The sequence below is a fragment of the Adiantum capillus-veneris genome, chromosome 26 (assembly GCF_014529385.1).
Source record: "Adiantum capillus-veneris isolate H3 chromosome 26, ASM1452938v2, whole genome shotgun sequence".
Taxonomy (NCBI): domain Eukaryota; kingdom Viridiplantae; phylum Streptophyta; class Polypodiopsida; order Polypodiales; family Pteridaceae; genus Adiantum; species Adiantum capillus-veneris.
The window spans coordinates 14,434,684-14,462,225 of NC_140956.1; the positions used below are offsets into that span (position 1 = coordinate 14,434,684).

Here is a 27,542-nt window from a genome sequence, read left to right on the forward strand (position 1 = left end):
CATGTGTCCTAAAAAATAAATAATTTGAAAAACACTTAATTCCATTAGAAAAATTACATATAGTGAAAGTCAAAGGAAATAAATGACAATGAGTGTTAAAATTGTTTTTTAACTAAAAGAGATTTTGAAAAATTCAATTAATAAACATTTAAAAGTACTACAAAATAAAGTATACATAAAAAATTAAAAATCTTCATCAAAAAACTCAAAAGGCTAAAAAATGAAATAATGTATAGCTAAGGGTAGGGGGGGGGGGGGTACCTAGAAAAGGAAAGAAGGCAGAGTATGCTGTGTTTTTGCAGCATACCCTGCATTCTTGCTCTCCGCCATCGCTCCCAAGCTTCCCCCACCTCCCCTCCCCCACCCCCCATCTCCCTACCCTCTCTCTCCTTCAACAAGCCTCCCCCCTCCCCCCCCCCCCCCCCCCCTTTCTCCTTCTCCAAGCTTCTCAAGTTTTGTCGAAGAGGGTTTTGTGCGCTCAAAACTATTCGAAGCTCAACGCGCTGTGAGCGGGATGAAAACACACACAACGCCTCTATAACGACCCGACACACACTCTTGGGACGATACACACACACACTATGGGGCACCACTCGGCTTACACAACACACCTGGCCGAGACAGGGAACACACCTCTGGAGTGAGAGGAGAGAGACTATCCACTTGCCCACTCCACATAGACACACACACACACACACCCAAAAAACTCAGCTCAAAAGAGGAGAATTTCTGATGTTTAGATACAATTGAGCTTGGGCCAACACCAATGGGGCAAATAGCTCACACAATATGGGTAAAAGAAGCCAGATACGATCACAAACTGGAGCAGAAACTTCGCTCATAGGAGGAACTTACACAGAAAAACAGCAGGAAAACAGCTACCTGTATCACCGAAAGGATCTCCACATTTGAGAATCCCCCAGCTCAATAAAAACCTCACGCTATCGACCCTCACACGAAAGCTAATGCAAATCGCGTATAGTCAAGTCTCAGAAATGACTATCTTCCAAACCAAATCTCAGAAATGGCTGGGACTGCCAAATAAAACCATATATGGCTCCACAAAGGCGTACAATGGCAGTTTCCACAAGTAACGTACAATCCAACAGACAATGCGCTCAAATAGGCGCCAAGTGATGCATTCCCACAACAACTGCAAGTGACATCACTGTACTCCAGCTACCTGTACCTGTGTGAATCACCTGTACCTGTCCCTGTCCCTGTTCCTGTAACCTGTAACCTGTAACCTGCAACCTGTAATCTGCAACCTGCAACCTGTAATCCCGAAGCTCGAAGCTCGAAGCTCGAAGCTCGAAGCGCGAAGCAAAAGGTACTCGAAGAAGATCCTCAGTGGGGGCACCAAAAGAATGTGAGCGGGATGAAAACACACACAACGCCTCTATAGCGACCCGACACACACTCTTGGGACGATACACACACACACTATGGGGCACCACTCGGCTTACACAACACACCTGGCCGAGACAGGGAACACACCTCTGGAGTGAGAGGAGAGAGACTATCCACTTGCCCACTCCACATAGACACACACACACACACACCCAAAAAACTCAGCTCAAAAGAGGAGAATTTCTGATGTTTAGATACAATTGAGCTTGGGCCAACACCAATGGGGCAAATAGCTCACACAATATGGGTAAAAGAAGCCAGATACGATCACAAACTGGAGCAGAAACTTCGCTCATAGGAGGAACTTACACAGAAAAAAAGCAGGATAAGAGTGAGGAATTTGGCAAAATGGACAGCGCCATCGCGTCCGGAACAGCCCAAAACCCCAGTCTACAATGTCAAAGTGCTCAAATCCGACCTCGGATGAGCAGTTTACGGCCAAAACAGGCTCCAAAAACCCAAAAAACACACCTGCGGCTGTTCCTCCTCTCTTCTCCACGTTTTTTCTGGTCTTCTCTCTGTTTTTTCAGTTTCCACACTTAGCTTTATTAGTTGGGCACCCTTGGCCTTTTAGATGACCTCAAACGGACCCCGAACAGGCCAAAAACTGACCTCGCAGTGCATAGTTGTCACCTTTTTTGCATCATCTGCACACCTGGCACTCAGCTTTCCCCAATAATGCATCCCTCAACCACGTGAAGTGGCCCCAAAAAAAGGTCCTCATGATGAACTTTCTGCATAATTCTCACAAGCAAACACCCACGTTGTGTCCGTACTTCTCCGCGTGCAAGTATTGACCCCATTCGCCCTCCTGACGCCACTAGATGCCATCTGACGCACCAGCTTACCTCATGCCGTCGGACCGCGGATAGCTTCCTCAAGAAGTTTTATGCGCTACCAAATCCTCATTATTGTAGAAAAAACACACTAGTACTGGTAATAGTGAAAATCGATGCACTATGTACATGCTGTCCTACCTGTACACATGTGGGCCCCACGTAACCACCTGGCTCTGGAAAATGGGAAATCCTTTATTCAATGCACCATGCATGGATATGTACATATGCACAATTCGTTGCTCCAAAAAACTCCTGACATACATTGCCCACCCCCTAGCCTGCTAGAGCATTCATGCTCAGCAGCAGCACTAGTAGATGCTCATTCCACCTGGATCAAAAGGCCAAAGGCATATTGCGTGATTCACAAGAAGCATCATAACACCACACCTACATTTGTCAAAAATCAACCAAAATGCACCATAGGCATATCCAACTAACACATCCGCCCTGTCTGGAGTTCCAAAAGCATAAATATTGCCTGCCACATTCAACCCAACCGATAGAGACAACTCAAGTGACTCATCACCTGGCATCTTGGCTTCACCATCCATAGCAACAACCTACAAATCATGCACCCAAGTAGCTAAAAGCATTGTGTGATGGTAAAGTTGTTGATATCCAAAGCACAAAAGTATCCCCGCAGCACACATATCCCTAGCATAGGCATCCACATAGCTGAGATTGGACTCATATATGCCAAACCCCTTCTCATCATCATAAGCATACTCATCATCACACATAACTTCATCCACATCATAATCATGGCTATCACCACTATCCATAGCTTCTAGTATGGGTTCATCAGTCTCCAAGAATACAAATCCCTGCTTTAAACCACAATCATGCTCACAAATCGGTTCAATCACTGCACATACATCAAAATATGGCTTCAAAACAGGCTCCACATCCAACAAATCCACAAAATGGCTCTCAACCTTGCCCTCTTCCCTAATTTCCAAGGAACTAGTATCCAAAGATACGTGCTCATCATCAATAACCTCAACCTCACACTCACACCCAGAATCACAAGGTACACAAGTAGCCAATGCATCCTTTTCAAGACTTTTCAATCCTGTATCCAAAGCATTACTCACCTCTTTAGTCTCTTCCATAAACCTATCAACCTGCAAGACCTCTTTACGCTTCACAATAGACCTTGGGAAGAAACAAGAAACATCATAGGATAGGCTACTTTTCACCTGCTTAGGCTTAACTTCATCTTCAATGTCAAATCCATCTTGCACATGCATACCTGTACTGATACCATGTTCCTCAAGACGCTTAAATTTCCATTCCTTGTGCTTTGCAATGCATACCGCATCTTCAAAAGACTCGGGCCTCTTCAACTCAACCTCGAACCGCAACCAAGGTGACAAACCATCAACAAAAAAACTTTTCTTCAATGAACAAGGGGGGGTCTCATCCTTAAGAGCAACACACCAACAAGTCCATAAATCTGTAAAACCGTGTACATAGGCATCAACACCTTGACAAGAACCTTGCTTAAGAGCATTGAGCTCATTCCATACTACATTTGCATCTTCAAAAACTTGGAAACGCTCTAAAAAAGCTTCTATAAACTTGTCAAGACTCAAACCATAAGAAGAATCCACTGCTTCTTTAGCTTCCAAATCCATGAACCAAACACGGGCCTCATCTTTCAAAAGCAATCCAAATAGCCTCAAAATCTTCTCCTCATCACACATATTGTTGCTTATGCATGCCACCTCGACTTGCTCCAGAAAGTCTTCCGCATCTTCACCACTTCTTCCATGAAATTCCGGATAAGAGAAAGCCATGGCTACCCAAGTTACAATGCTTTGAGAACCCCTTCGAACACACGTGCAAGAACCCAAGACTTTTGACTACCCAATCCCCAGAAACTTCAATGGAGCTCAACTTTAGATAAGGACAAACACATGCACATCAAATGAGTTTTCATAGTTGATCATCGGAATGACAACAGGCAAAGGACATTCCAGGATCTCTCTCAATCTTCTTGGCCCAAACATAAAGACTATGCGCTGCTGGAAAAAGATCTTCCTGGACACATGAACATTAATCTGAATTCTTTGCGTTAAATGAAAAGGAGTGAACTGAGGGCCATTTTGATCATCCATTAAAGCCAACCATGAAGCTCCCAAGAAGGCACACCTGACTCAACCTCTGATTTTGCCAAAATTTCAGCAGCATAACAACATAATCCATCATAACTTGGGAAAATTTCGACAGAGTTTCCCCATAAGTAGAGCAGTAGGAACCCAAAATATAGACTGTCTATGTATGCATAAACTGTCAACAATAGAACCCGAGCATCAAGTAGGACTCACTAGTACATAGCCTATGGCGAGGTCACGAAAAGGGTGCTCTAGCTACCTGTATCACCGAAAGGATCTCCACATTTGAGAATCCCCCAGCTCAATAAAAACCTCACGCTATCGACCCTCACACGAAAGCTAATGCAAATCGCGTATAGTCAAGTCTCAGAAATGACTATCTTCCAAACCAAATCTCAGAAATGGCTGGGACTGCCAAATAAAACCATATATGGCTCCACAAAGGCGTACAATGGCAGTTTCCACAAGTAACGTACAATCCAACAGACAATGCGCTCAAATAGGCGCCAAGTGATGCATTCCCACAACAACTGCAAGTGACATCACTGTACTCCAGCTACCTGTACCTGTGTGAATCACCTGTACCTGTCCCTGTCCCTGTTCCTGTAACCTGTAACCTGTAACCTGCAACCTGTAATCTGCAACCTGCAACCTGTAATCCCGAAGCTCGAAGCTCGAAGCTCGAAGCTCGAAGCGCGAAGCAAAAGGTACTCGAAGAAGATCCTCAGTGGGGGCACCAAAAGAATGTGAGCGGGATGAAAACACACACAACGCCTCTATAGCGACCCGACACACACTCTTGGGACGATACACACACACACTATGGGGCACCACTCGGCTTACACAACACACCTGGCCGAGACAGGGAACACACCTCTGGAGTGAGAGGAGAGAGACTATCCACTTGCCCACTCCACATAGACACACACACACACACACCCAAAAAACTCAGCTCAAAAGAGGAGAATTTCTGATGTTTAGATACAATTGAGCTTGGGCCAACACCAATGGGGCAAATAGCTCACACAATATGGGTAAAAGAAGCCAGATACGATCACAAACTGGAGCAGAAACTTCGCTCATAGGAGGAACTTACACAGAAAAAAAGCAGGATAAGAGTGAGGAATTTGGCAAAATGGACAGCGCCATCGCGTCCGGAACAGCCCAAAACCCCAGTCTACAATGTCAAAGTGCTCAAATCCGACCTCGGATGAGCAGTTTACGGCCAAAACAGGCTCCAAAAACCCAAAAAACACACCTGCGGCTGTTCCTCCTCTCTTCTCCACGTTTTTTCTGGTCTTCTCTCTGTTTTTTCAGTTTCCACACTTAGCTTTATTAGTTGGGCACCCTTGGCCTTTTAGATGACCTCAAACGGACCCCGAACAGGCCAAAAACTGACCTCGCAGTGCATAGTTGTCACCTTTTTTGCATCATCTGCACACCTGGCACTCAGCTTTCCCCAATAATGCATCCTCAACCACGTGAAGTGGCCCCAAAAAAAGGTCCTCATGATGAACTTTCTGCATAATTCTCACAAGCAAACACCCACGTTGTGTCCGTACTTCTCCGCGTGCAAGTATTGACCCCATTCGCCCTCCTGACGCCACTAGATGCCATCTGACGCACCAGCTTACCTCATGCCGTCGGACCGCGGATAGCTTCCTCAAGAAGTTTTATGCGCTACCAAATCCTCATTATTGTAGAAAAAACACACTAGTACTGGTAATAGTGAAAATCGATGCACTATGTACATGCTGTCCTACCTGTACACATGTGGGCCCCACGTAACCACCTGGCTCTGGAAAATGGGAAATCCTTTATTCAATGCACCATGCATGGATATGTACATATGCACAATTCGTTGCTCCAAAAAACTCCTGACAGCGCTACAAAGAAGAGGTAAACACAAAAGCACATCCTCCCTCTTCCTCTTTTGTTTTCTACTACTACTACTACTACACACACACACACACACATAAATAAAAAAAATAAAGGAAATAGAGAATCCATTATAACATAACTCCTGAAATGGTTGTTTCGCACGGCTTGTTTGAAATGGTTGCTTTGCTAAGTACGTTTGAAAATGGTTGCTTTCTATGCATGTTTGGAAATGATTGATTTGTCACGCACGTTTTGGAAATGATTGTTTGGATAGTGTTAGATGAAATAGAGAGAGAAAAAGAGAGAGAAATGTTAGATAGAGAGAGTGAGAGAGAGAGAGAGAGAGAGAAATGTTAGATAAAGAGAGGTAAATGTTAAATAGAGAGAGAGAAATAGATAAAGAGGGAGAGAAATAGATAAAGAGAGTGAGAGAGAAAGAGGGATAGAGGTAGATAAATAGAGAGAGAGAGAGAGAGAGAGAGAGAGAGAGAGAGAGAGAGAGAGAGAGAGAGAGAGAAATAGATAAAGAGAGTGAGAGAGGGAGAGAAATGTTAGATAGATAGATAGAGAGAGAGAGAGAGAGAGAGAGAGAGAGAGAGAGGGAGGGAGAGGGTGAGAGAGAAAGAGGGATAGAGGTAGATAAATAGAGAGAGAGAGAGAGAGAGAGAGAGAGAGAGAGAGAGAGAGAGAGAGAGAGAGGGAGAGAGAGAGAGAGAGAGAGAGAGAGAGAGAGAGAGAGAGAGAAAAATAGAGAGAGAGAGAGAGAGAGAGAGAGAGAGAGAGAGAGAAATAGGGAGGAAGAGAGAGAGAGAGAGAGAGGGACAGAGGGAAAGAGATAGGGATAGGGATAAAGGGAGAGAGTGATAGGAAAAGAGGGAGAGATAGAAATAAGTAGGGAGAGAGAGAGTAATAGCAAAATAGGAAAAGAGGGAAAGAGAGAGAGAGAGAGAGAGAGAGAGAGAGAGAGAGAGGGAAAGAGGGAGAGAGATAGGGAGATAGAAATAGGAGAGAGAGAGAGAGAGAGAGAGAGAGAGAGAGAGAGAGAGAGAGAAATAGGGAGAGAAAGGGAAAGAGATAGGGATAGGGATAGAGGGAGAGAGTGATAGGGAAAGAGGGAGAGAAAGAGAGAGGTAGATAGAGAGGGAGAGAAAGAGGGGGAGAGAGGAAAAGAGAGAGAGTAGATAGAGGGAGAGAAAGAGAGAGATAGAGGGAAATAGGGATAGGGAATGTAACATTTAATGGCCTAAAAACTTGTGTGTAGCGGAAATTGGCATGAACATAGTGGGCATTTCATTAGCATAGATTCCTAATGAGAATTACAAGAGTGCTTGGGTGGAGAGAGCAACAAAAAGCATAACACCTAGTTAGATAGCATGAACAATACTTTCAAAAGAGAGAGAAATTAATTTATTGCAGACAACAGTTGAGGACCGGATTTGCATGGAGCCGGTCTCCCCTCCAAAAGGCTTTTTATTATGGTTTCTCCCATCAAGAGAGACATTGTACAATACAATTCTTTGTGTTCCTTCAAGACTAGCTAGCGCAATGAAGATGAAAGCTTCATGCACTAAGCAAAACACTTAGCAAACACAACATCAATTATCCCCGGTCTCAGACCCAAGACCTCACACACCTTCGAAGATGGTGAGAGCTAGCAGGGTATGAGAGTAGATTGAGAGGAAAAAGGAGTATCTTACGAGAAAGATGTACATCTCCTCACATAATCACTCATATTAGCATAGCTTAGCTTAGGAATTAGCTTGGTAGAGGATATGAGCATGCATTGAAGCTTGTCTCTTGGTTGGATTTGCATCCACATGCCAAGAGTGTGTCGATGTAAGCTTCTATCTCACAAGTTTGGAGTAGGTGATGAGCTCTCCATTAAAGCTTGGAAAGAGATAGTCTTCTTTTCTTCACACATGAGATTGTGTGAGTGTGTGTGTGATAATGCCTTGCAAAAATCAGCCCCCTCTCTCTCTTGGGTGAGCCCTCTTGCTATTTGCTCTTGCTCTACCCTCATTGGACCTCCCCAGGTCAAGCCAATGACTATTAAGTAGCATAAGTGATAGCCTTCTGACATGTGTCCCCCTTTCCCCTTTTGTGAGAGCTTTAGGTAATTTAATAATTCAACTAAACTCTCATTGCATCCCTTTGCCTCCTGGCCAATAGGAATCAGGCAAGCCATTGGGCTGCTGAATGCTCATTGGACCCCTTGGGAGACTGTCCAATAGTCTTCTAGAGGACTTAATTCTCATTGGTTCTTTTATTAAGTGTTTTTACATTAATTAAACTGGATTTACTCTAGCCTAATTCTCATTGGTCCACCTCCAAGGCCATCCAATAGGAATTGGGTACACCTTGCGGGCATCTGGCCTAGGGAGCTGACATGTGTCCCTCATTCCCTTTGTGTAAAGCGAGTGTGTGTGTGTGTGTGTGTGTGGCTTTCTCTCTCATCCCCTACATGCAAGGCTCGCCCCCTCCCAAGTAGGGATTGCTAAGACTTTTTTGTACACACACAAAGCATCCAATTCCCTTAAGGTTGACCTTTGGACACAACCTTTGAATTTTGGAACCTTAGCATTTTGGAAGTCTTAATGGGCTAAACCTTAGGGTATTTTTAGCCCATTGTTGCACATGTCTCTTTTGTAGATGGCCCCCCCTTTGGATCCCTATTTTCCCTCCTTTAGATCCCTACTGTGGCCGGTCTTCTAGCTTAACCAATATTCTAGCTTTTTCTCCCCTGGCACTTCCCCATATTAAATGATCAGTTTAACATGAGAAAATCATTTAAGAGAATTAGATATTGATTATTATGACAGGGAAAGAGAGAGAGAAAGAGGGAGATAGAGGGAAATAGGGATAGGGAAAGAGAGAGAGTAGATAGAGAGGGAAAGAGGGAGAGAAACAGAGAGAGAAAGAGAGGTAGAGAAAGAGAGAGAGAGAGAGAGAGAGAGAGAGAGAGAGAGAGGGAAAGAAGGAGAGATAGAGGGAGATAGAGGGAGAGAAAGAGAGAGAGATAGAGGGAGAGAGGGAAAGAGGGAGAGATAGAGTGAGAGAGGGAGAGAAAGAGATAGATAGAGTGAGAGAAAAAGAGAGAGAAAGAGAGGGAGAAAGAGAAAGAGAGAGAGATAGAGTGAGAGAGGGAAAGAGGGAGAGAAAGAGAGAGATAGAGGGAAAGAGGGAGAGGAAGAGAAAGAAAGAGAGAGAGAGAGATAGAGGGAGAGACAGAGTGAGAGAGGGAAAGAGGGAGAGAAAGAGAGAGATAGAGGGAAATAGGGATAGGGAAAGAGAGAGAGTAGATAGAGAGGAATAGAGATAGAGAGAAAGAGAGGGAGAGAAAGACAGAGATAGAGGGAAAGAGGTAGAGAAAGAGAGGGAAAGAGGGAGAGAAAGAGAGAGAAAGCGAAGGGCAGCCCATCCCTAAGCTTGGAGGGTGTAGGTAGAACACAATGGGTTTCACTTGTAAAACATGCTGATCTATGTTTTGCAATACCGGGATGAAGGGCTGCCTCAGTTTGTGGGCCATTCTAGGACATGGTGGATGTCCCTGGGGTCGCTCTTGTGGACGCATGCGAAGCCCGAAAAATTGGTGCCCAAGTCCAAAGCCACCATGACCTTAGCCGAGACCTCCATGCCTCCGCAGAAGATGTCGTCCATGTTTGGCTTCTCATCTCTGAGAGTGTTTGCTTTACATGGAGGCGCAGACATGACTCTGGGATGGAGAGAGAGAGAGAGAGAGAGAGAGAGAGAGAGAAATAGAATTACTTATTGTATTACATTAGAATTGTAATGTTACGATCAATTGATCACTTAGATGTTGAATTTAGGTACAGCCAACACAAAACGATGGCTACATTTACAACCTTAACATATATATGTGTGTAGATAGATATTTGTTTATGCATGTATGTAGGTACTAAGTACGGGAGCATAGCATCCGAAGGTTAGACGTTTCCTCTTGGGTATATTCCTTTTTTAATCGTGGCGTTGCGGTCATTGATCCACTCATGCATGGATTACCACAATGTACCTTTGGTTTTACCACGATTGAAACTGCGATGATATCTAAAGAGGTGCAATTGACCTTAAGCACTACTAGCCTCTACTTAGGTCTACTAGTATGTGTATGTATCTATGTGTTTGTGTGCTAATATATATATCCTCTGGGAGAGAATTGTAATGTTACGATCAATTGATCACTTAGACGTTTAATTTAGGTACAGCGAACAAAAAATGATGGCTACACTTATAACCTTAACATATATATGTGTGAACATATATATCTGTTTATGCATGTATGTAGGCACTAAGTACGGGAGCATAGCATCCGAAGGTTAGACGATTCCTCTTGGGTATAATCCTTTTTTAATCGTGCCGTTGTGGTCATTGATCCACTCATGCATGGATTACCGCAACGTACCTTTGGTTTTACCACGGTTGAGACTGCGATGATATCTAAAGAGGTGCAGTTGACCTTTGGCACTACTAGCCTATACTTAGGTATACTAGTATGTATATGTATCTATGTGTTCGTGTGGTAATATACTTGTGTACGTATTTATAGATGAGTGAGTAGGGTGGAAAGCTTAATCTTATATTGCTATTTGTAGTGTAGATGTCAAGACGACAGACCAACTGGTGAGGAGAAGCTAGTTGACTCTTCTTTTGGTTGGTTCACATCTCATGTGGGCTCCCACCCGGGGTGGACATCGCCTCCAGTGGACCCGAGTCTTGAGTCGGTGAGAACAAGCAAAGATATAAATAATGTTTCTACGTAGTTAACCTTAAACCATGAGTGTCATAGGTTTTTTTTTTGTTATTTGCAAGCATGGCCATCCTACACCTACCCTTCTCAAATTCCTCCACCGGTCATAGATCCTAACTTACAGCGGGCTATCTCTTTATGAGAACAGTACCTCCGTTCGACGGAGCATTTTTTTGGCTTGCGACCTACGACATTTCTCCGCAGACTACACCATGGGGGAGTCAGGGAGGGACTCCTTACCTACAGAGCCTCGCACCGACGGCACCTCCCTCTACTCTCCCTTCCTATTGTCCTACTCCTATTCCATCGCAGGGTCCTACTCCCCTTGCATCACAGGGTCCTAGTCCCATGGCATCACAGGGTCCTACGCCACTCCATTCCACTCCGGCTTCTCTAGAACATCGTCGACGGACTTCCTCTGGCAGCGCGCATCGACGCTCGTCTCAAGGAAGCGAGCGCCATGAGAGATGAAGCTGCGGCGGATCTTGTGGTTTCGCATGTTTTGGTAGTGGCGGGGGAATGGAGTCCCCGCTTTCAAAGCGTGCCATCCCGGACGCATAGGACGAGGATATTAACGAACTCGTGTCAGACACGCATGGGCGCTACTCTACAGGGTTAAATATGGCGAGGAGATTGATTTCGGCACAACATAGGACACGGCATTTCGATGCCATCTACAAATTCTTATACATTCAACGTATAAGAATTGTTTTATAAAGTTCAGAGACGAATTGCCCAATCATGCACGGTACATTGAGGACGCTCTGTTAGCTAGATTTTCAAACGTCCCCCAATCAACGTTTTTCACAACAATGGTTGGAGGGCTACATAAAGACATTTCTAAAAAACAAGTAGTCCAGTGTGCAGCGCGCAGCAGCCAGCCAGGTTAGAGATCCAGACAGGAGTTACCACGGTGGCAACATGGCAGACGCGGAGTGGGAGTGGGCAATTCAAGAGAAGAGCGATCAAGCTGCAAGATGGGCTCATCATAAAGACAACAACGCGAGGCCCGCGCAAGACAAACTCCCACGCACTATGGCTCAAGAGGCAAGGAAATTTGGAAGGATAAATATGTAAGTTTATTTGAATTATAACGTTGATCGGTGTTTATAAAGATTGTAGTTGATAATTTGATATTGTTATTGCTAACTTAGGAAAATGTCACTCTCTCTCGACCAACCAAAGAGATCGTCAAGTATCGGGAGCAACATACGAAATTTAATAGTTGGCGATGGTTGTTCAAAAACAACCACATCTCTCGCGAGCAATTCGATGCGGCGGTTGGACCACTACAAGTGGTAAGTTTAAACAAGTAATTTTGTATCAATTGTTTTGAGCTGTGGATAATTGTTTAATTTGGTTTGGGTTTATGTAGAGTCAAAGTAATCCAACATACGTGCCTCTGGACGACGACGAGGATTAGATTAAAAAATGTTTTGTCAAAACTTTCGTAAAGTCCTAATGTGGCACAATGTATATACAACTATTTACTTTTTATTGTAACTTTTTTAAATAGTTGATCTTCTACATTTTTAATTGTCAAGGTAAAGTAAATTCAATTTCAGTTTTTTGCTATTTTTTATACTCTTCCAAAAAACAATTGATGTCTTATTGTTTTATGCAAGTATAAAGGTTCTCATTTGGGCCACCCAAATTTTGAGTGGCCCAAATGAGCACCTTTATTTTTGAATTGGCGTTTAGCGGTAATATGCGCGGTAATCACAGCGGCAAAGGTCACGGTAATAGCAGCGGGTATATTGCCGCGACTATTACCGCACTTATTGCTGATAAACCACTACCGCGTTCATAGCCGCGGTTATTGCCGCCCCCGCAATTTTTTCTCTCTCCTTTTTCCTTTGTTTTTTCGCGGAAATGTTAGCGGTTATAGACAACTCCTCTTATAGTGTAACTCGTCGAGTTCTAGCGGTATGCCACACGTTGCAAGTTCCTACTTCGGACGCGAGGGTAACTCAACGAGCTAGCCACATTGTGGACTGCGGGAAGTGGGTACACTCTATCTTGCATACACCCATGACAACTAGAGCATGGTGGTGACACCTTTCTTCCCACTTAAGACATGTTAAGTTTAACCTAGTGGTTTTTGTGGATGATGGCACGTAAAAATCAGACTCTCTCATGTATCTGCTAGGATCATCAGTTATCTCTGCCTTGGACCGCATTACATGGATCTTCTTCTTGAAACCTCTGTACATCTCATAATTAATAGAATCCAAAATTTGTATACAAAACTCAAATGTGCAGGTGCTTTATTGTGTAATTTCATGAATCTATACTTAGAAAATGCATTATTATATTATGTAAGGTAGTCTACTTATATGGTTCATTTTATGTAGGGATTTATAGCATAAACATACACTCATTGGAACTAGTTTTTTCTACACCAGTCCTACTCGTTTTGTTTATTGTGCAAGTTTTTACCTGAGGTATGCTTTGTTGGAAGTAGAGTTACAAGAACACACACACACACACACAGCTTGGACAAGATGAAGAAGCTCAAGGCACACAATAGAGAGTGTATTGCTTAGTAGAAAAATAAGCTATCCTTGGAGTGATGGGTGTATATACAATGCACATGGGGAAAATCCTCCTACTGAGGGGAAAAATGGCCAACAGTCCTAAGTGTGTTCATACGCATCATTACCACATATATAATATTATATAATAACAAATCTCCTTGAGAGTGATGCAATGAACACACTGTGTATAGGGAAGTGTGATGTCCTAAGGACATGATCAATCCACAAAGGGAAGCAAGCCTAAAGCTTTGCGAAAAGCTTTAAACTTCTCGTGCAAGGCAATACCTTTGTGAACAGATCTATGAACTATGCAGACCATGTGCTGAGCTCGATAACCCAATCACAACTACTGAGCCACTACCTTGGGAGATTCATTGAGGATTATTGTATGTTAGCACATGAGTGTAAGGAACAAGGGCTACAAAAAGGAGGAAAGGACATAATGAATGGTGCAGTAAAAAAGGGTTGAAACTTCATACAAGTTGGTGGGCTATCGTTGTTATTAATAGTCAATCCCTCCGGGCAGCTACCATACGCCAAGATTGCAACAATGGAAAATAAGATGGCAATGAATGACATTTAATGAAAAAGAGGGATAACATGAAGTCAATATCAATGATGATACTTTCTCTCTCTCTCTCTCTCTCTCTCTCTCTCTCTCTCTCTCTAATCACTCACTAGGTAAAGCTTAAACATGCGAGCTAAATGATTAGATGTGTCTTTTTCGAGAGCAAAGCCCCTCCTTGGGGTGGGGGAAGCCACCTAAGTAACCATAATGATCCCCCAAGGCGTCCACCTCAAAATGTGTAAGTGTAACATGTAAGCTCATTTGCAATGGTTTTTTAAATCTCAACGATTTACATATTTATATTTTGAGGAGGGGTTTAAATATGGAATTTTGATTTAAAAAAGTTCCAAGTTTATGAAGGAAACGGGCTTAATGAATTCATGGTAAAGTGTGAGTGACTGATAGTGTGTGCATGGATGTAAAACATATTTTTTGAATGTGTGTGCTAGAGGTGATTTTTGAAAGGTAGACCACAAATTGAACGAGGAAGAAAAAGTATGATAACTTTATTTTGACCTCTTTGATAGGAACATCTCCTTGCACAAGACATCTCACATATTTGTGTCCGTAGAGGCATGTTTTGGATGAGCTTATGAGTTTGTTTAGTAGAATTGAGATAAGCCTTTGACATGATTCATGCATCAATGAAGGGTCTTCGTGCTCAAGGCAATATTATATAGGTGATTTCTAGGGAGTTGGAGAATGCAAGTTGTTGTCACCCAACTACCTAAGATGTACTAAAGGAGTGAATTCTAAAGGGAGTTGTCCTAATGCTTAAGGTGAGGCCCTTTGAGCACGCCCACTAAGGTTCATCCTCATGGACATGAGGTGTGGGTGAGGGTGCAATCCCATTAAACTAGCTCGCACAAGCGAGACGGTTGAAGAAAGAAGACTCCACAACACCTATGTTTAAAAACATAGCAAGCTTTCGCATAACTCTTTAGATTGAGTCCCTACAAATTTTGTAGGTTGTTTCCTGTTAATGGACAAATCTATAGAAGGAATTACACTAAAGCTAGGTGTTTCTGGACCGGTGCTAGTATTTCTTGAGTTGTGTCATTTGCGGGGAAAAGAGGGCAAGAAGGCAAGTTGTGAGGTGCACAAGGAAGAGGGCACAAAAGCCTTAGCATATTGTGTAGTTCCCGGAGGACAAAGTTGCAACTCGTAAGGCTCAAGGGACGTGGGGCGCGAGAATCAAAAAGGAGCACGTTGGGGACTTATCACCAAATCACACGTGGTGAGCAAGTGGACATCGAGCTGAACAAATTCTGGTCAAGACTCATCAACGACGTAAAATATGGGAGGATGAAGCTGGTAAAACCACTTTGAAGGGTGCCCCTCTGGTAGCCAAAGAGCGCACATGGACACATAAGCACGCACGCGCGCGCGCGCGCACACACACACAGAGAGAGAGAGAGAGAGAGAGAGAGACTATGCTTCGTTCTTTTTTTTTTTTTTTAACCCTTAGTATGGAGAGTAGCTTGTGCCGTCAACAACAGTAGTAGTGTTGCTACCTTGACGTCATTTACAAACGAGGAATATTGCCGCCTTGACATCACGACCGCTGCACAAAGCCGGCGGCCATTGCAATATCCTCCACAAGCTGCAGCTTGGAAAGCCAGTCCTCAAGATCTGCCAGATTATGAGGTAAATAAGTCAGTTAATACACGCACTTAATTCTATCTTCTGCGTATGATCGCAGCTATATATACACACGCACACATATGCACTACCATAGCTACGTACTACTGCATTGGAAACCCTCTCTCTCTCTCTCTCTCTCTCATTGGAAGTTGTTTTCGCAGCACAATCCTGATATGAAGAGGACGCTGACCGCATTTCTATGGCTGGCGCTAATTGCTCCCCTACTTCTAGTCCTGCTCCACTTCAGCGTCACCATTGAGGGAGCCACCCGTAAACTCCAGTGGACGGTACCTCCTCCTATTCTTGGTGCCCTTTCTTTATCAGCATTGCATCTTAATCATCGTGGGCGCAAAACATGCATCACTCTGCTTCATGTCTAGTGTTCATGTCACGCAGGGTCTTAGGCTTAAGGTTTTTGCTTGGAAGCTTATATTTTGTGTGTGTGTGTGTGTGCGCGCGCATGAGAGAGAGAGAGAGAGAGCCTTCTGCATCATTGTGAGTAGGTGCATCATATAGTAGAATGGGACAGTTGGATCTCAAACAAGCTTTGCAATATATTGTGTGTGTGCGCACACAATGCCTGCAAGTGTTAGGCCCAAGGGAATCACTAGTAATGATAATGGAGACAACACCTATGTGCATCAAACGAATGCACATAGGTGCTCTAGGGGGGGCAATTCTTGATAGATTTTCCTTCCAAGCATACTAAGGAATGTGATGACATACTTCCCCGGCCTCACCTAGTTCTTTCTAAGCTTGCATCAATCAAATAGACTCATGATGCTTGAACCCTAGTCAACATTGAGGACTCTATCCCATATTGATAATTGGAAGGAAGTGGTGAGTGGGTGTGTGTGTCCTCTCCAAGAGAAAAACCAATTCTTTAGAAAACTTCCCTATCGCTAAATAACAAACAGGTCTTTCGATTTAAGCGAAGGGCATAATCATGTCATCAAGTAAGGGCCATGCACATGCATCCCTTTCTAACCAATATAGCTATCAATAGTTACATAGTACAAAGACTCTACATAGTATCCTGAGGAATGAGGATCCAGAATAAATATATAAGAGTGTATTTTCCCTTACAATTTACAACCAATTCTAATAAGCTTCTTCTATTAACCTATAAAAATCACCAAAGAGGCTTTTTGAATCAATTTATACATGATAGGCAAGCAGCATTTCTTCACCAAGGAATTTCTGAGCACAGATTTTGAATATTCTAGATGCCAAGTTTAGCTCAAGTGCCTATGGAAAAATCACTTAAATTAGGCATTATTCTCTTTTTTTCTTCTTCTTGGTACTGGTTATATATAGTGGCTAAAATACAAGGATTTTCATAAGAACACTTTGTGCTATTTTCATGTTCAAGCCAAGTGCATAATAAAAATGCAAGTGAATGTTCAATGTTAAGAATGTTGCAAGCACTAAAATTTCCATGTCCATGCTGTCACCTATGTATAAATCAAGAATCGGACGCTAGGTTTGGCATATATTGCTAGTTTTTTGTTGGCAAGTATCTTCAAAAGAGACTAAATGTTTGTTGAATGAACTACTGATCATCCAGATAAACTACAAAAGCGTCACACGACTTTGTCACACCAAGGATATTATAGCGGTCAATGACCAATTCCCTGGCCCCACAGTTGTTGTTAATGAAGGAGACAACATCATTATAAAAGTGACGAATTTAGTGAACTCAAGCCTAACCATTCATTGGTAAATTTTCTCCCTACAGTAGCTTTTGTAGAAAGTGGTAAATGACATCTTTTGTAGCCCTTGGGGGTGGTAAGCATAGCATACAGACTTATGGTAGGAAAATTGTTTTACTTTTTTGATGTGATGAAGTTCATAACCCTCACCAATTTGTCTCCCTTTTTGTTGGAAACGTGATGCACATTGTAGGATTCGCTTTAATTCTTAAATCACGGTGATAGCAAAATGTGGTTGATCTTGTGTCTAGGTTGTGGAACATGGTTTGTTATACTTGTTGTCAGTGGTTTGTTTTTTGATGATTAATGGCATTATTGCAACATCGGGTACATGGGTACCTCTATGACCGACGATCCACACAACCTACTGCATGATATGGAAGCACACCACATGCAATTGAACAATTTTGGTTGAGAAAATGCATCGGTCTAGTTTCATCGGCCCCTTGTGCCATATTTCTGTTTGAATTGACAATATATATAATCTTTATACATGTCGTAGCTTTGATAAGCTAGTAATTGTGAATTTTCCATGTGGTGTAGGCACGGTGTTAAGCAGCTAACAACAGGATGGGCAGATGGACCAGCATATATCACCCAATGCCCTATACAAACATACCAAAGCTATACATACAGGTTCCAAATTATTGGGCAAAGGGGCACATTATTTTGGCATGCCCACATCAGCTGGTTGAGAGCCACAATGTATGGAGCTTTCATCATTCGTCCAACATCTATGTTCCATAATCTCAATCCCTCGTTGCCACCAAATGGGGACACTGTAGAGCTTCCTCCAATCATCCTAGGTACATCATCTCTCTCAACTTCATTTTGTTCTCAAAGTGTGATAGAAATGAGGCAGAAAAGTAGCCTATCAAGCTAATAAATCAATCTCACTTGTAAATGTCACATGAGAAGGACAAGTCCAAGAGAGCATAATGCTTTGTCACATGTCTTTCATTATTCTAGGTGGTGTTCACACAAAAACAGGTCGATGGTGTGTAATTGGGAAATATGGGCTATAGTTTAAGCTTATGTTGGAAAAAAATGGCAGCATTGGTGACGATTTTATAAATTCTAGTGTAAATGCAAGCAGATCCTTCAAATTTAAAAATAAATGCGAAATTCGAAGTGTCCTTTTTCTCACTAGCTAGACAAGTCACTATGGCCGACAGGTCTTTTGTGTTAGGAAATAAGACGTAGCTAAATAGATAATTGAGTAGATTACTTAATGGAGAGAGACAGATTTACATACACGAGATTATAGAGTAGAGAGAGAGAGAGAGAGAGAGAGAGAGAGAGAGAGAGTACACACGATATACGTGGTTCACCCAATGTGGGCTACGTTCACGGAAAAGCAGCCACTCAATGGCTTTAGTACTTCAAAACATGAAGTAGTTTACAAAGGGATTATACCCTTAATGGAGCTCCCGCCTTGCTTCACTCTCACCACCTCACACTCACCTTGTTGCATCAACTTCACACTATGAAATGTGTGTAGAAATGGCCTCCTTTTATAGGCCAAAAGGGCTGCCCTCTCTTATGAGAGACAGCCATGTGTAGCCGCCCTTGTGCGAATAAGTCCAAATCGGACCCTCCAATCCGCCCATGTGTGGCCGCCCTTGAGAAGACAAGTCCGCTTTTGAATTCGGCCACCGGCCACCGGCCATTGACTTCCGACTACCGGCCATTGACTACCGGCCATCGGCCAACCGACCGGTTGTTTTCCGATCACTTTCCGGCCGCCGTCCGGCCATAATATTCCGACGAAAAAGAATATTCCGATGAAAAGAAAGTCTCGAGGGCCTCCGCCCCCGAGGCCTCTAAATTTGCCCTTGATTCTTGTCCGTGAAAATTTTGGTTTCCAGTGAGTGATTTTCCTTCACGCACTATGGCTTCTCCTCATAACTGTGCGCTTTTACCACAGAAAATTACAAGGGTAAATCAGGCTCCATACTTAACATTTTGAACCCAATTGCAACTCTTCCCTGTTAGGCCACAAATCGTCAGGCACTCCTCGAATAAGTGAAGGAGGTCGTCACTAGCCATTATGCATTGCGACATCCAATTCCTCTAGTTAGACCCTTCATACCGTTCGGAAAGGCTCAAGATCGATATCTAAAAAAAACTAGGAAAAATTACCAAAATACCCCGCTAATTTGTGGAAATTCCCAAAATATCCCTCAAATTTCCAAAAAAAATCCAACATACCCCCAATAATTTGTCATAAATTCCCAAAATGCCCTTCAAATCTTCCAAAATTCCCAAAATACCCCCGTGTGAGATTAAATTTCTCCAAAGATGATTTTTTTTTGTCGCTTTTCATAAGAAGGCTCATTGTCTATCAATACAAGATGCTAAAATTAGGTTATGTAAGCTTTGGGGATGAATTGCTTCATTATTTTTAGACATAATTGCCCTCTTTTGCGAGGTAATTTGTTACAAATTACATGCTAAGCACTCAAAAACGGATCTCAATTGTCATAAAGAAATAAAGGTTAGAAAATCTTGAACAATCGAACCAAAATAGATACAAGGTTATTTCGAGAATTTTTAGAATTCTAGGGGTATTTAGGGAATTTCCACAAATTAGAGGGGTATTTTGGCAATTTTCCCATAAAGCTACGATAAGATTTGGGTGCTAGCTAGTATAGAGGTTCGAACTTTGGTTCAAATTCTAATATCGTTTTCTGTTTGACCGATGAGCAGGAGAGTGGTGGATTCAAGATGTGGAGTACATCATCCAAAAAGCTATTGAAGCAGGCGGCCGCTACAACGCTTCTGATGCGCTCACCCTCAATGGCTATCCGGGGCCCTTGTACCCCTGCTCTTCGGACGAAGGTCTGTGTGTACACACACACACACACACACACACACACATTCTTGCATGCAAGAGAAATGCACATGTTACCCCTTTGCAAGAGTGCATCAGCCATGACATCATGCTTGATGGAGATTGTATTTGCAGAGGGAAGTAGCATGGCCTTGTTCAGTAAAGGTCATGTAGACAAGATTATGCATGATCATCTGTGACATAGACTGGTTATCGTTGTTGAAGCATCCGGTTAATGTGTTTGAATGTGGGTGCAGGCACTCAGGTTTTGGATGTGAGAAAGAAGAGAACATATCTGTTGAGAATAATCAATGCAGCAGTCAACTTCCCGATGTATTTTTCTGTGGCAAATCATACCTTGACGGTAGTGGAGCATGATGCGCGATATGTGGAGCCATTTGACACAGATGTAGTGCTATTAGCCCCAGGACAAACGATGAATGTCTTATTGAAGGTGAATCAGGCCAAAGGCTCATATGTAATGGCAGCCTCGGTGTATTCTCCTCAAAAGAGGATTCCTTTTCCCAAAGTCCCCACTGTCGGGGTGCTTCATTATAAGGAATCTGCCCTTAGCCTGAATGTGAACACATCTAGCATGCCTTTGCCTGTGTTCCCGTCCGCAGACAATGCAACATTCGAAGCTAGCTTTACTGCACAGCTTAAGGGACTCAAGCTTACTTTTCCTCCTCCCAACAATCAAGATGTTCGTTTTACACCTGATGACGATTTGCCTCTCTCTATTGATGAGGACCTCTTCTACACTGTGGGTTATTCGCTACAAAACTGCTCAGACTGCATTCGCACTCAAATGCCAGGGGTGCGCATGGGGACTGCTATTAGCAACATTGGCTTTGTGGCTCCGAATTCCACCTCAATATTGGAGGTAGGGGGTGTGTGGGTGTGTCGACGTTTGTGTGTGTCTGTGCATGGGCAGCTCTTCAAATGTCTAACAGTATAGGTGGGTGTTTTGTGAATGCATGTGCTATGCTTGATGCATGTGGGGTCGGTTGGCTTTTGTGCATACAGACATAAGCAAGCAAAGTCGATGTTTTGACATATGATTATGAGAATGCACGTGCGGGTGATGTATATTGTAGGCATATTACCGCAACGAGAGTACCGGAGTGTATGAGGCAGATTTTCCGGATATACCTGAGGTTCAATACAACTACACATCAGCAGGACCAGCCAACAACATGGCAAAGATGGCAACCAAGGTGAAGGTATTGGACTATGGTGCGAATGTGCAATTGGTGATGCAAGACACAGGTACCCTCTTTTTTGAGAGCCACCCCATGCACTTGCATGGCCAGAATTTTTATGTGGTGGGAAGTGGCTCTGGCACTTATGACCCTTCCTCTGGCCCTTCCACATTCAACCTTGATAACCCGCCTTCCTTAAACACCGTCTCTGTACCTTATGGTGGATGGGTCGCAATCCGCTTTAAAGCATCCAATCCAGGTAATTGGCTTGTAGTTTACTTGCATTTTACTGTGTGTGTGTGTGTGTGTGTGTGTGTGTGAGAGAGAGAGAGAGAGAGAGAGAGAGAGAGAGAGAGAGAGAGAGAGGATTATTCTCTATCATCTCTTTCCTTGGCTTTGAACATCACTTTGACATTTTTGATAGGTATATTTGTGGGTTCCTTATCTTGTGTCAATTTATGAGCTTTGTGCTTACATTAATACAATGCTGATGGCTTGCAGGTGTGTGGTTCATGCATTGCCATATTGAAATACATCCGTCCATCGGTATGGCTATGGCATTCATAGTCAAGAATGGTGGGCAACCTTCCCAAAATCTTAAACTTCCCCCTAAGGATCTTCCTTATTGTTGAATGTCTCTTATTTTTTTATTCAAGTTCTTTGGGGGAAATTTGCCTCCACAAAACCAGCTAAAACCATGATGTCAACTAGACATCAACATTTGTATTATCTTTAGACACATGACAAAATATATAAGAGATAAGTGTCCCCTTGGCTTTTCAGTGTTACAAGAATCAAAATCTCAAGAGCTTGAATTTAGTCCCACGTGAAGCTGAATTGTAATTAAAGACAAGTGGGGAGAAAAGAACATGAAGGTATATGTGGAAAAGTATTACATTTTGCAATGTCTCAATATGAAGAAAATACTCGGTATTTGTAGCTTCATGATTTCTGTCTAGGAAATTGTCTCCTAGCCAATTTAAGTTTATGATGGTGCTGACAAAACAAGCATAAGAAATGTTCAAGAAGTTAAGGCAGCTTGCATGAAAAGAAAGATTAGTATCCTTGTGTGTGTGTGTGTGTGTGTGTGTGTTTTTGAGAGTGAGAGAGAGAGAGAGAGGGATGTGCTCAAGAAATAAGTGAAAAGGCAAAGAGAATGAATGGTCTTGGTTTTCTCAATCTCAAGATTTAGCATCAAAGAACAAACAAGGTACCCACTTAAAACCATCATTACTTTATCTCCAAAGCTAAAAGGACCAACCAAAACACCAAGGCCTTTGCCATTGGCACGCCAAAATTTACTTGGCTTTCTTATGATTAGAGGACCTCTGCTTGCATGTGGCCTAAACTCACAGCTAGCTATGGGAGGTGATTGTTGGCACCCAATGAATGAGAGGACTGTATCATTGTGAAAAAGAGAACCCTTTTCTTGGCCTTGATTTGTAAGGACAACTCAAATTTATGAAGAAATCTATGCTATCCATGAGGATTTATAGCTACAATGTCCAAATTTTAACCTTGAAAACCAAAATCCAATGAAATTGTAAACTGGTTTTGTCCTTTTCAATGGGTAAATTTACACTTACAAATTGTGATAGGTGAGCATTGGGTTGCAAGTTCATGAGAAATGGAAGCTCAATCTTATAGTCTTGCTATAAAAGTTAGCCAAACCACTAGATTTTTGTTGAACCATTTTGTTATGATATGCTAAAGGGATGGCATTGTTCATGGAGAGCACACACATTTAAGAACAATGTGTCTTTCGACAAGCTATGGACATATATTGTGAGGTCCCCATACCCTTAAGGTGTGGGGTACCTTTGATAGGCTTCCAATCCTTATGGTTGGAAGAAATCAATGGACATTGCCTTGGCTACTTCATAGCATCGGGCATGTGCCGCTGATGAAGAATTGGTCCTATCTAGGCTAATGGAGCATGGGCAACCATAACCCTAGCTCAGTAAAGTTTAACTATCTTAAAAGTAAAACCTTAGAGTAGCAAACTCAATGCTTTTTTTGCCCACATTTAAGAGGCACAACCATTGAGTCTACTTTACCCTTAGATAATGATAATGTACTTTTTTTAATTTATCAAAATTAATAATGAAAAGTTACCTAAATTATCGGGTCCACCCATCCATAAAGTGATGTCATTAGAGCATCGTTCTCTCACTTTTCACACTGTACGCACCGAATTTATTTTGCTTTTTAAATTACTATCACATTATTAGAAACAAAAAAATGGTTTTTTATTGATTTAGGATACATGTTCGTTATAAAAGCTTTCTACAAGTAGCATTGAAAACAATCCTATCTAGACAAAAATACAGACCAATCATTTGATTCAAGACACTCTTAAGATTGGATTTTCCTTAAGAACCTTTACTTTAACTAGGCTAAATATGTCCCCGTATTTTAAAAAAATAGTGTATTGCCAATATGAACACATTAGAAAATTTTAGAGGTCATTTGGAGGACCTTTTAAGAAAATAGAAATTTTAGCATTCTCTCTCTTGAAATATGTATGGTAAAAGAAAAGGTGTCCTCGGTACGATCGTTAAAAAAGTGTACTTTCAAGTAGATTCTTTTCACATCATCATAACAATCATGATGATTGAGGGAATCACTCTCACTACAACATAACCCAAAGTTATCGACGCCCTATATATCGACGCCCGTGCCTTTCCACGTCCATATCGACGTTCTTACACTCCGTCGATATGTGCGTCGATAACTGCGTCGATATGCCCGTGGATATTAGCATAGAAAGGTAAAGTTTTCCACGTGTATATCGATGCAGTTATTGACGCACATATCGACGGACATATCGACGCTAAGAATTTGGGGGAAAAAAAGCCGAACCCACGCGAAGGGGCCATTTTCGTCCTCAACGCGTGCGTTCTCAGATCTTGGCCAAAACCTGCGTAGCAGGTATTATGGCACTCTTCTCCCCCCCCCCCCCCCCCCCCCCCCCCCCCCCCCCCCAACCCCTCTTTCTCTCTCTCTCTCTCTCTCTCTCTCCACATCATGTGTGTGTGTGTGTGTGTGTGTAGGAAAGAGATAGAGAGAGAGAGAGCGGTGTGTGTGTGTGTGTGTTTGTGTAGGAAAGAGAGAGAGAGAGAGAGAGAGAGAGAGAGAGAGAGAGAGGTGTGTGTGTATAGGAGGGAGAGAGAGAGAGAGAGAGAGAGAGAGTGAGAGAGAGAGAGAGCGGTGTGTGTGTGTGTAGGAGAGAGAGAGAGAGAGAGAGAGAGAGAGAGAGATAAGTGTGTGTGTGTGTGTAGGAAAGAGAGGGAGAGAGAGAGAGAGAGAGAGAGAGAGAGAGAGAAAGAGAGAAGTGTGTGTGTGTGTAGGAAATTAAAGAGAGAGATAGAGAGACAGAGAGAGAAAGAGAGAAGTGTGTGCATGTAGGAAATTAAAGAGAGAGATAGAGAGAGAAAAATGTGCGTAGGACATTAAAACTAGAGAGAGAGAGAGAGAGAGAGAGAGAGAGAGAGAGAGAGAGAGAGAGAGAATTATGGTTTGCGTAAAAAATTAAAATTAAAGAAAGAAATGAAATGAAATGTTATATTAACTCTTCAAAAGGCCAAAGTGACCTATGAGACCAGAAAGTTACAATGTGGTAGATTGATACAAAGTCAGAATAACAAGATGACAAAATGACAAAATAAAATATTATGGAATCCTAAACTGCTGGGTGTGGACTAAGCAGCTAAAACAGCTAGCTGGGATAGGTAGATCATAGGAGATCCAGCATCTGTCTCTCGCTGGCGGACCTCATCAATCTCCTCCATGGTCAGTAGTCTGACCGGGCGTTGTGCATGTCGAGCCAAAGTGACCTGGATCGTCTGATGCAGCCTTTGATTTCATTTGACCAGCTCAAAATACATTCGAAGCTCAAATCTCACCTTTACACATGAAAGTCCTCTAGGGAGTAACAACAACGCCGTTGTTGCTCTTCGAGACAAGCTTCCTCCTCAAAAAAGGTTCGGCGGAGGCATATAACAAGCCGTAGGTCAAACGGATAGAAGAAACGCCCAAAATATAAGCCGTTTTTGAAGTCCGGTTGGGTTTTTCTGCGAAAAAACGCAAACGGACTTCATAAATGGCTTCTACGCCGTAGGTCAAATCCGGTTGCGTTTTTCTATGGAAAAATGCAAACGGACTTCGGAAATGGCTTCTATGCCTACCGAAACCATCTGTAGTCTTAAGGCAATGTCAAGAGCGTGTATGGAAAGCCGTAGGTCAAACGGACATAAGAAACGTCAAATACACAAGCCGTAGGTCAAATCCGGTTACGTTTTTCTACGAAAAAACGCAGACGGTCTTTGGAAACTGATTCTATGCCTACCGAAACCATCCGTAGTCCATTAGGTAGTCTTTAGGCAATGTCAAGAGCGCGTATGGCAAGCCGTAGGTCAAACGGATAGAAGAAACACCAAATACATAAGCCGTAGGTCAAATTCGATTGCGTTTTTCTACGGAAAAACGCAAACGGACTTCGGAAATAGCTTCTATGCCTACCGAAACCATCCGTAGTTCATTAAGTAGTCTTAAAGCAATGTCAAGAGCATGTGTGGAAAGCCGTAGGTCAATGGGTTTGAATTAACGCCAAATACACAAGCCGTAGGTCAAATCCGGTTGCGTTTTTCTACGAAAAAACGCAAACGGATTTCGGAAATGACTTCTATGCCTACTGAAACCATCCGTAGTCCATTAGGTAGTCTTAAAGCAATTTCAAGAGCGCATATGGCAAGCCATAGGTCAAACGGATAGAAGACACGCAAAATACACAAGTCGTAGGCTAGGTCAAATCCGATTGCGTTTTTCTACAGAAAAACGCAGACGAACTTTGAAAACTGATTCTACGCCTACCGAAACCATCCATAGTCCATTAAGTAGTCTTAAGGTAATTTCAAGACCATGTATGACAAGCCGTAGGTTAAACGGATAGAAGAAACGTCAAATACACAAGCCGTAGGTCAAATCCGGTTGCGTTTTTCTACGAAAAAACGCAAACGGACTTCGGAAATGGCTTCTATGCCTACTGAAACCATCCGTAGTCCATCAGGTAGTCTTTAGGCAATGTCAAGAGCGCGTATGGAAAGCCGAAGGTCAAAAAGATAGAAGAAACGCCAAATACACAAGCCGTAGGTCAAATCTGGTTGCGTTTTTCTACGGAAAAACGCAAACGAACTTTGGAAATGGCTTCTATGCATACCGAAACCATCCGTAGTCCATTAAGTAGTCTTAAAGCAATGTCAAGAGTATGTATGGAAAGCCGTAGGTCAATGGGTTTGAATTAACGCCAAATACACAAGCCGTAGGTCAAATCCGGTTGCATTTTTCTACGAAAAAACACAAACGGATTTTGGAAACTAATTCTACGCCTACCGAAACCATCCGTAGTCCATTAAGTAGTCTTAAGGCAATGTCAAGACCGTGTATGGCAAGCCATAGGTCAAACGGACAGAATAAATACCAAATACACAAGGGATTGATCAGATACGATTACGTTTTTCTACGAAAAAATGCAAACGAACTTCGGAAACTGATTCTACGATTATCGAACCCATCCGTAGTCGATTAGGTAGTCTTTAGGCAACGTCGAGCGAATTCCAGAGATGTGGCCTCGACTAAAGTCTGCTACATGCATTGCCATGTACACTTGGGAGTGCACGTATGTGTCTACCCATATAGGATTTGACCAATAAAGACGAGATTTTGACCCGGTGGTCCTGATCTCCGTACACCTCTGGACCGAGGTGTACAAAGATTGGGCAAGACTAGAGAATGCGAGGTAGTTTACATTGTAAGGAGTATATATATTAAAACAACATTCATAATCATTGTAGATGGCAACGTTATCAACTAACATGGAGGAAAAGATTGCATGCTCGTGCACGCTCTGCAAGTATCAAATCTTGCACAAGCGTAGGATATGTAATGAGCATGTGCACAAGTACGGAGAGTTTGATAAAGAAACTGTACAGAATCTATGATACGACTCCTACGGAACGGCCATTGATTTTCGCGA

At 42.7% G+C, this 27,542-nt stretch overlaps 1 protein-coding gene across 1 annotated transcript; it reads left to right on the forward strand.

The window, feature by feature from the left end:
- The first annotated feature begins 17,329 nt into the window (after positions 1–17,329).
- Positions 17,330–22,327, forward strand: LOC147423032 (laccase-12-like). The gene is made up of 6 exons (XM_086500961.1): positions 17,330–17,480; positions 18,017–18,279; positions 20,183–20,314; positions 20,564–21,189; positions 21,404–21,767; positions 22,010–22,327. The coding sequence occupies exons 2-6, from the start codon at positions 18,177–18,179 to the stop codon at positions 22,138–22,140; spliced, it is 1,356 nt and encodes a 451-aa protein (XP_086357087.1). The 5' UTR covers positions 17,330–17,480; positions 18,017–18,176; the 3' UTR covers positions 22,141–22,327.
- The last annotated feature ends 5,215 nt before the right edge of the window (positions 22,328–27,542 follow it).

What these genes read in the sequence shown, in the direction of transcription:
- LOC147423032 (XM_086500961.1), top strand. Translation starts at nt 18,177, where the DNA reads ATGTATGGAGCTTTCATCATTCGTCCAACATCTATGTTCCATAATCTC. An exon ending in GCTTCCTCCAATCATCCTAG is followed by an intron (nt 18,280 to 20,182) that starts GTACATCATCTC and finishes ACCGATGAGCAG; the next exon opens with GAGAGTGGTGGATTCAAGAT. An exon ending in CTTTAAAGCATCCAATCCAG is followed by an intron (nt 21,768 to 22,009) that starts GTAATTGGCTTG and finishes GATGGCTTGCAG; the next exon opens with GTGTGTGGTTCATGCATTGC.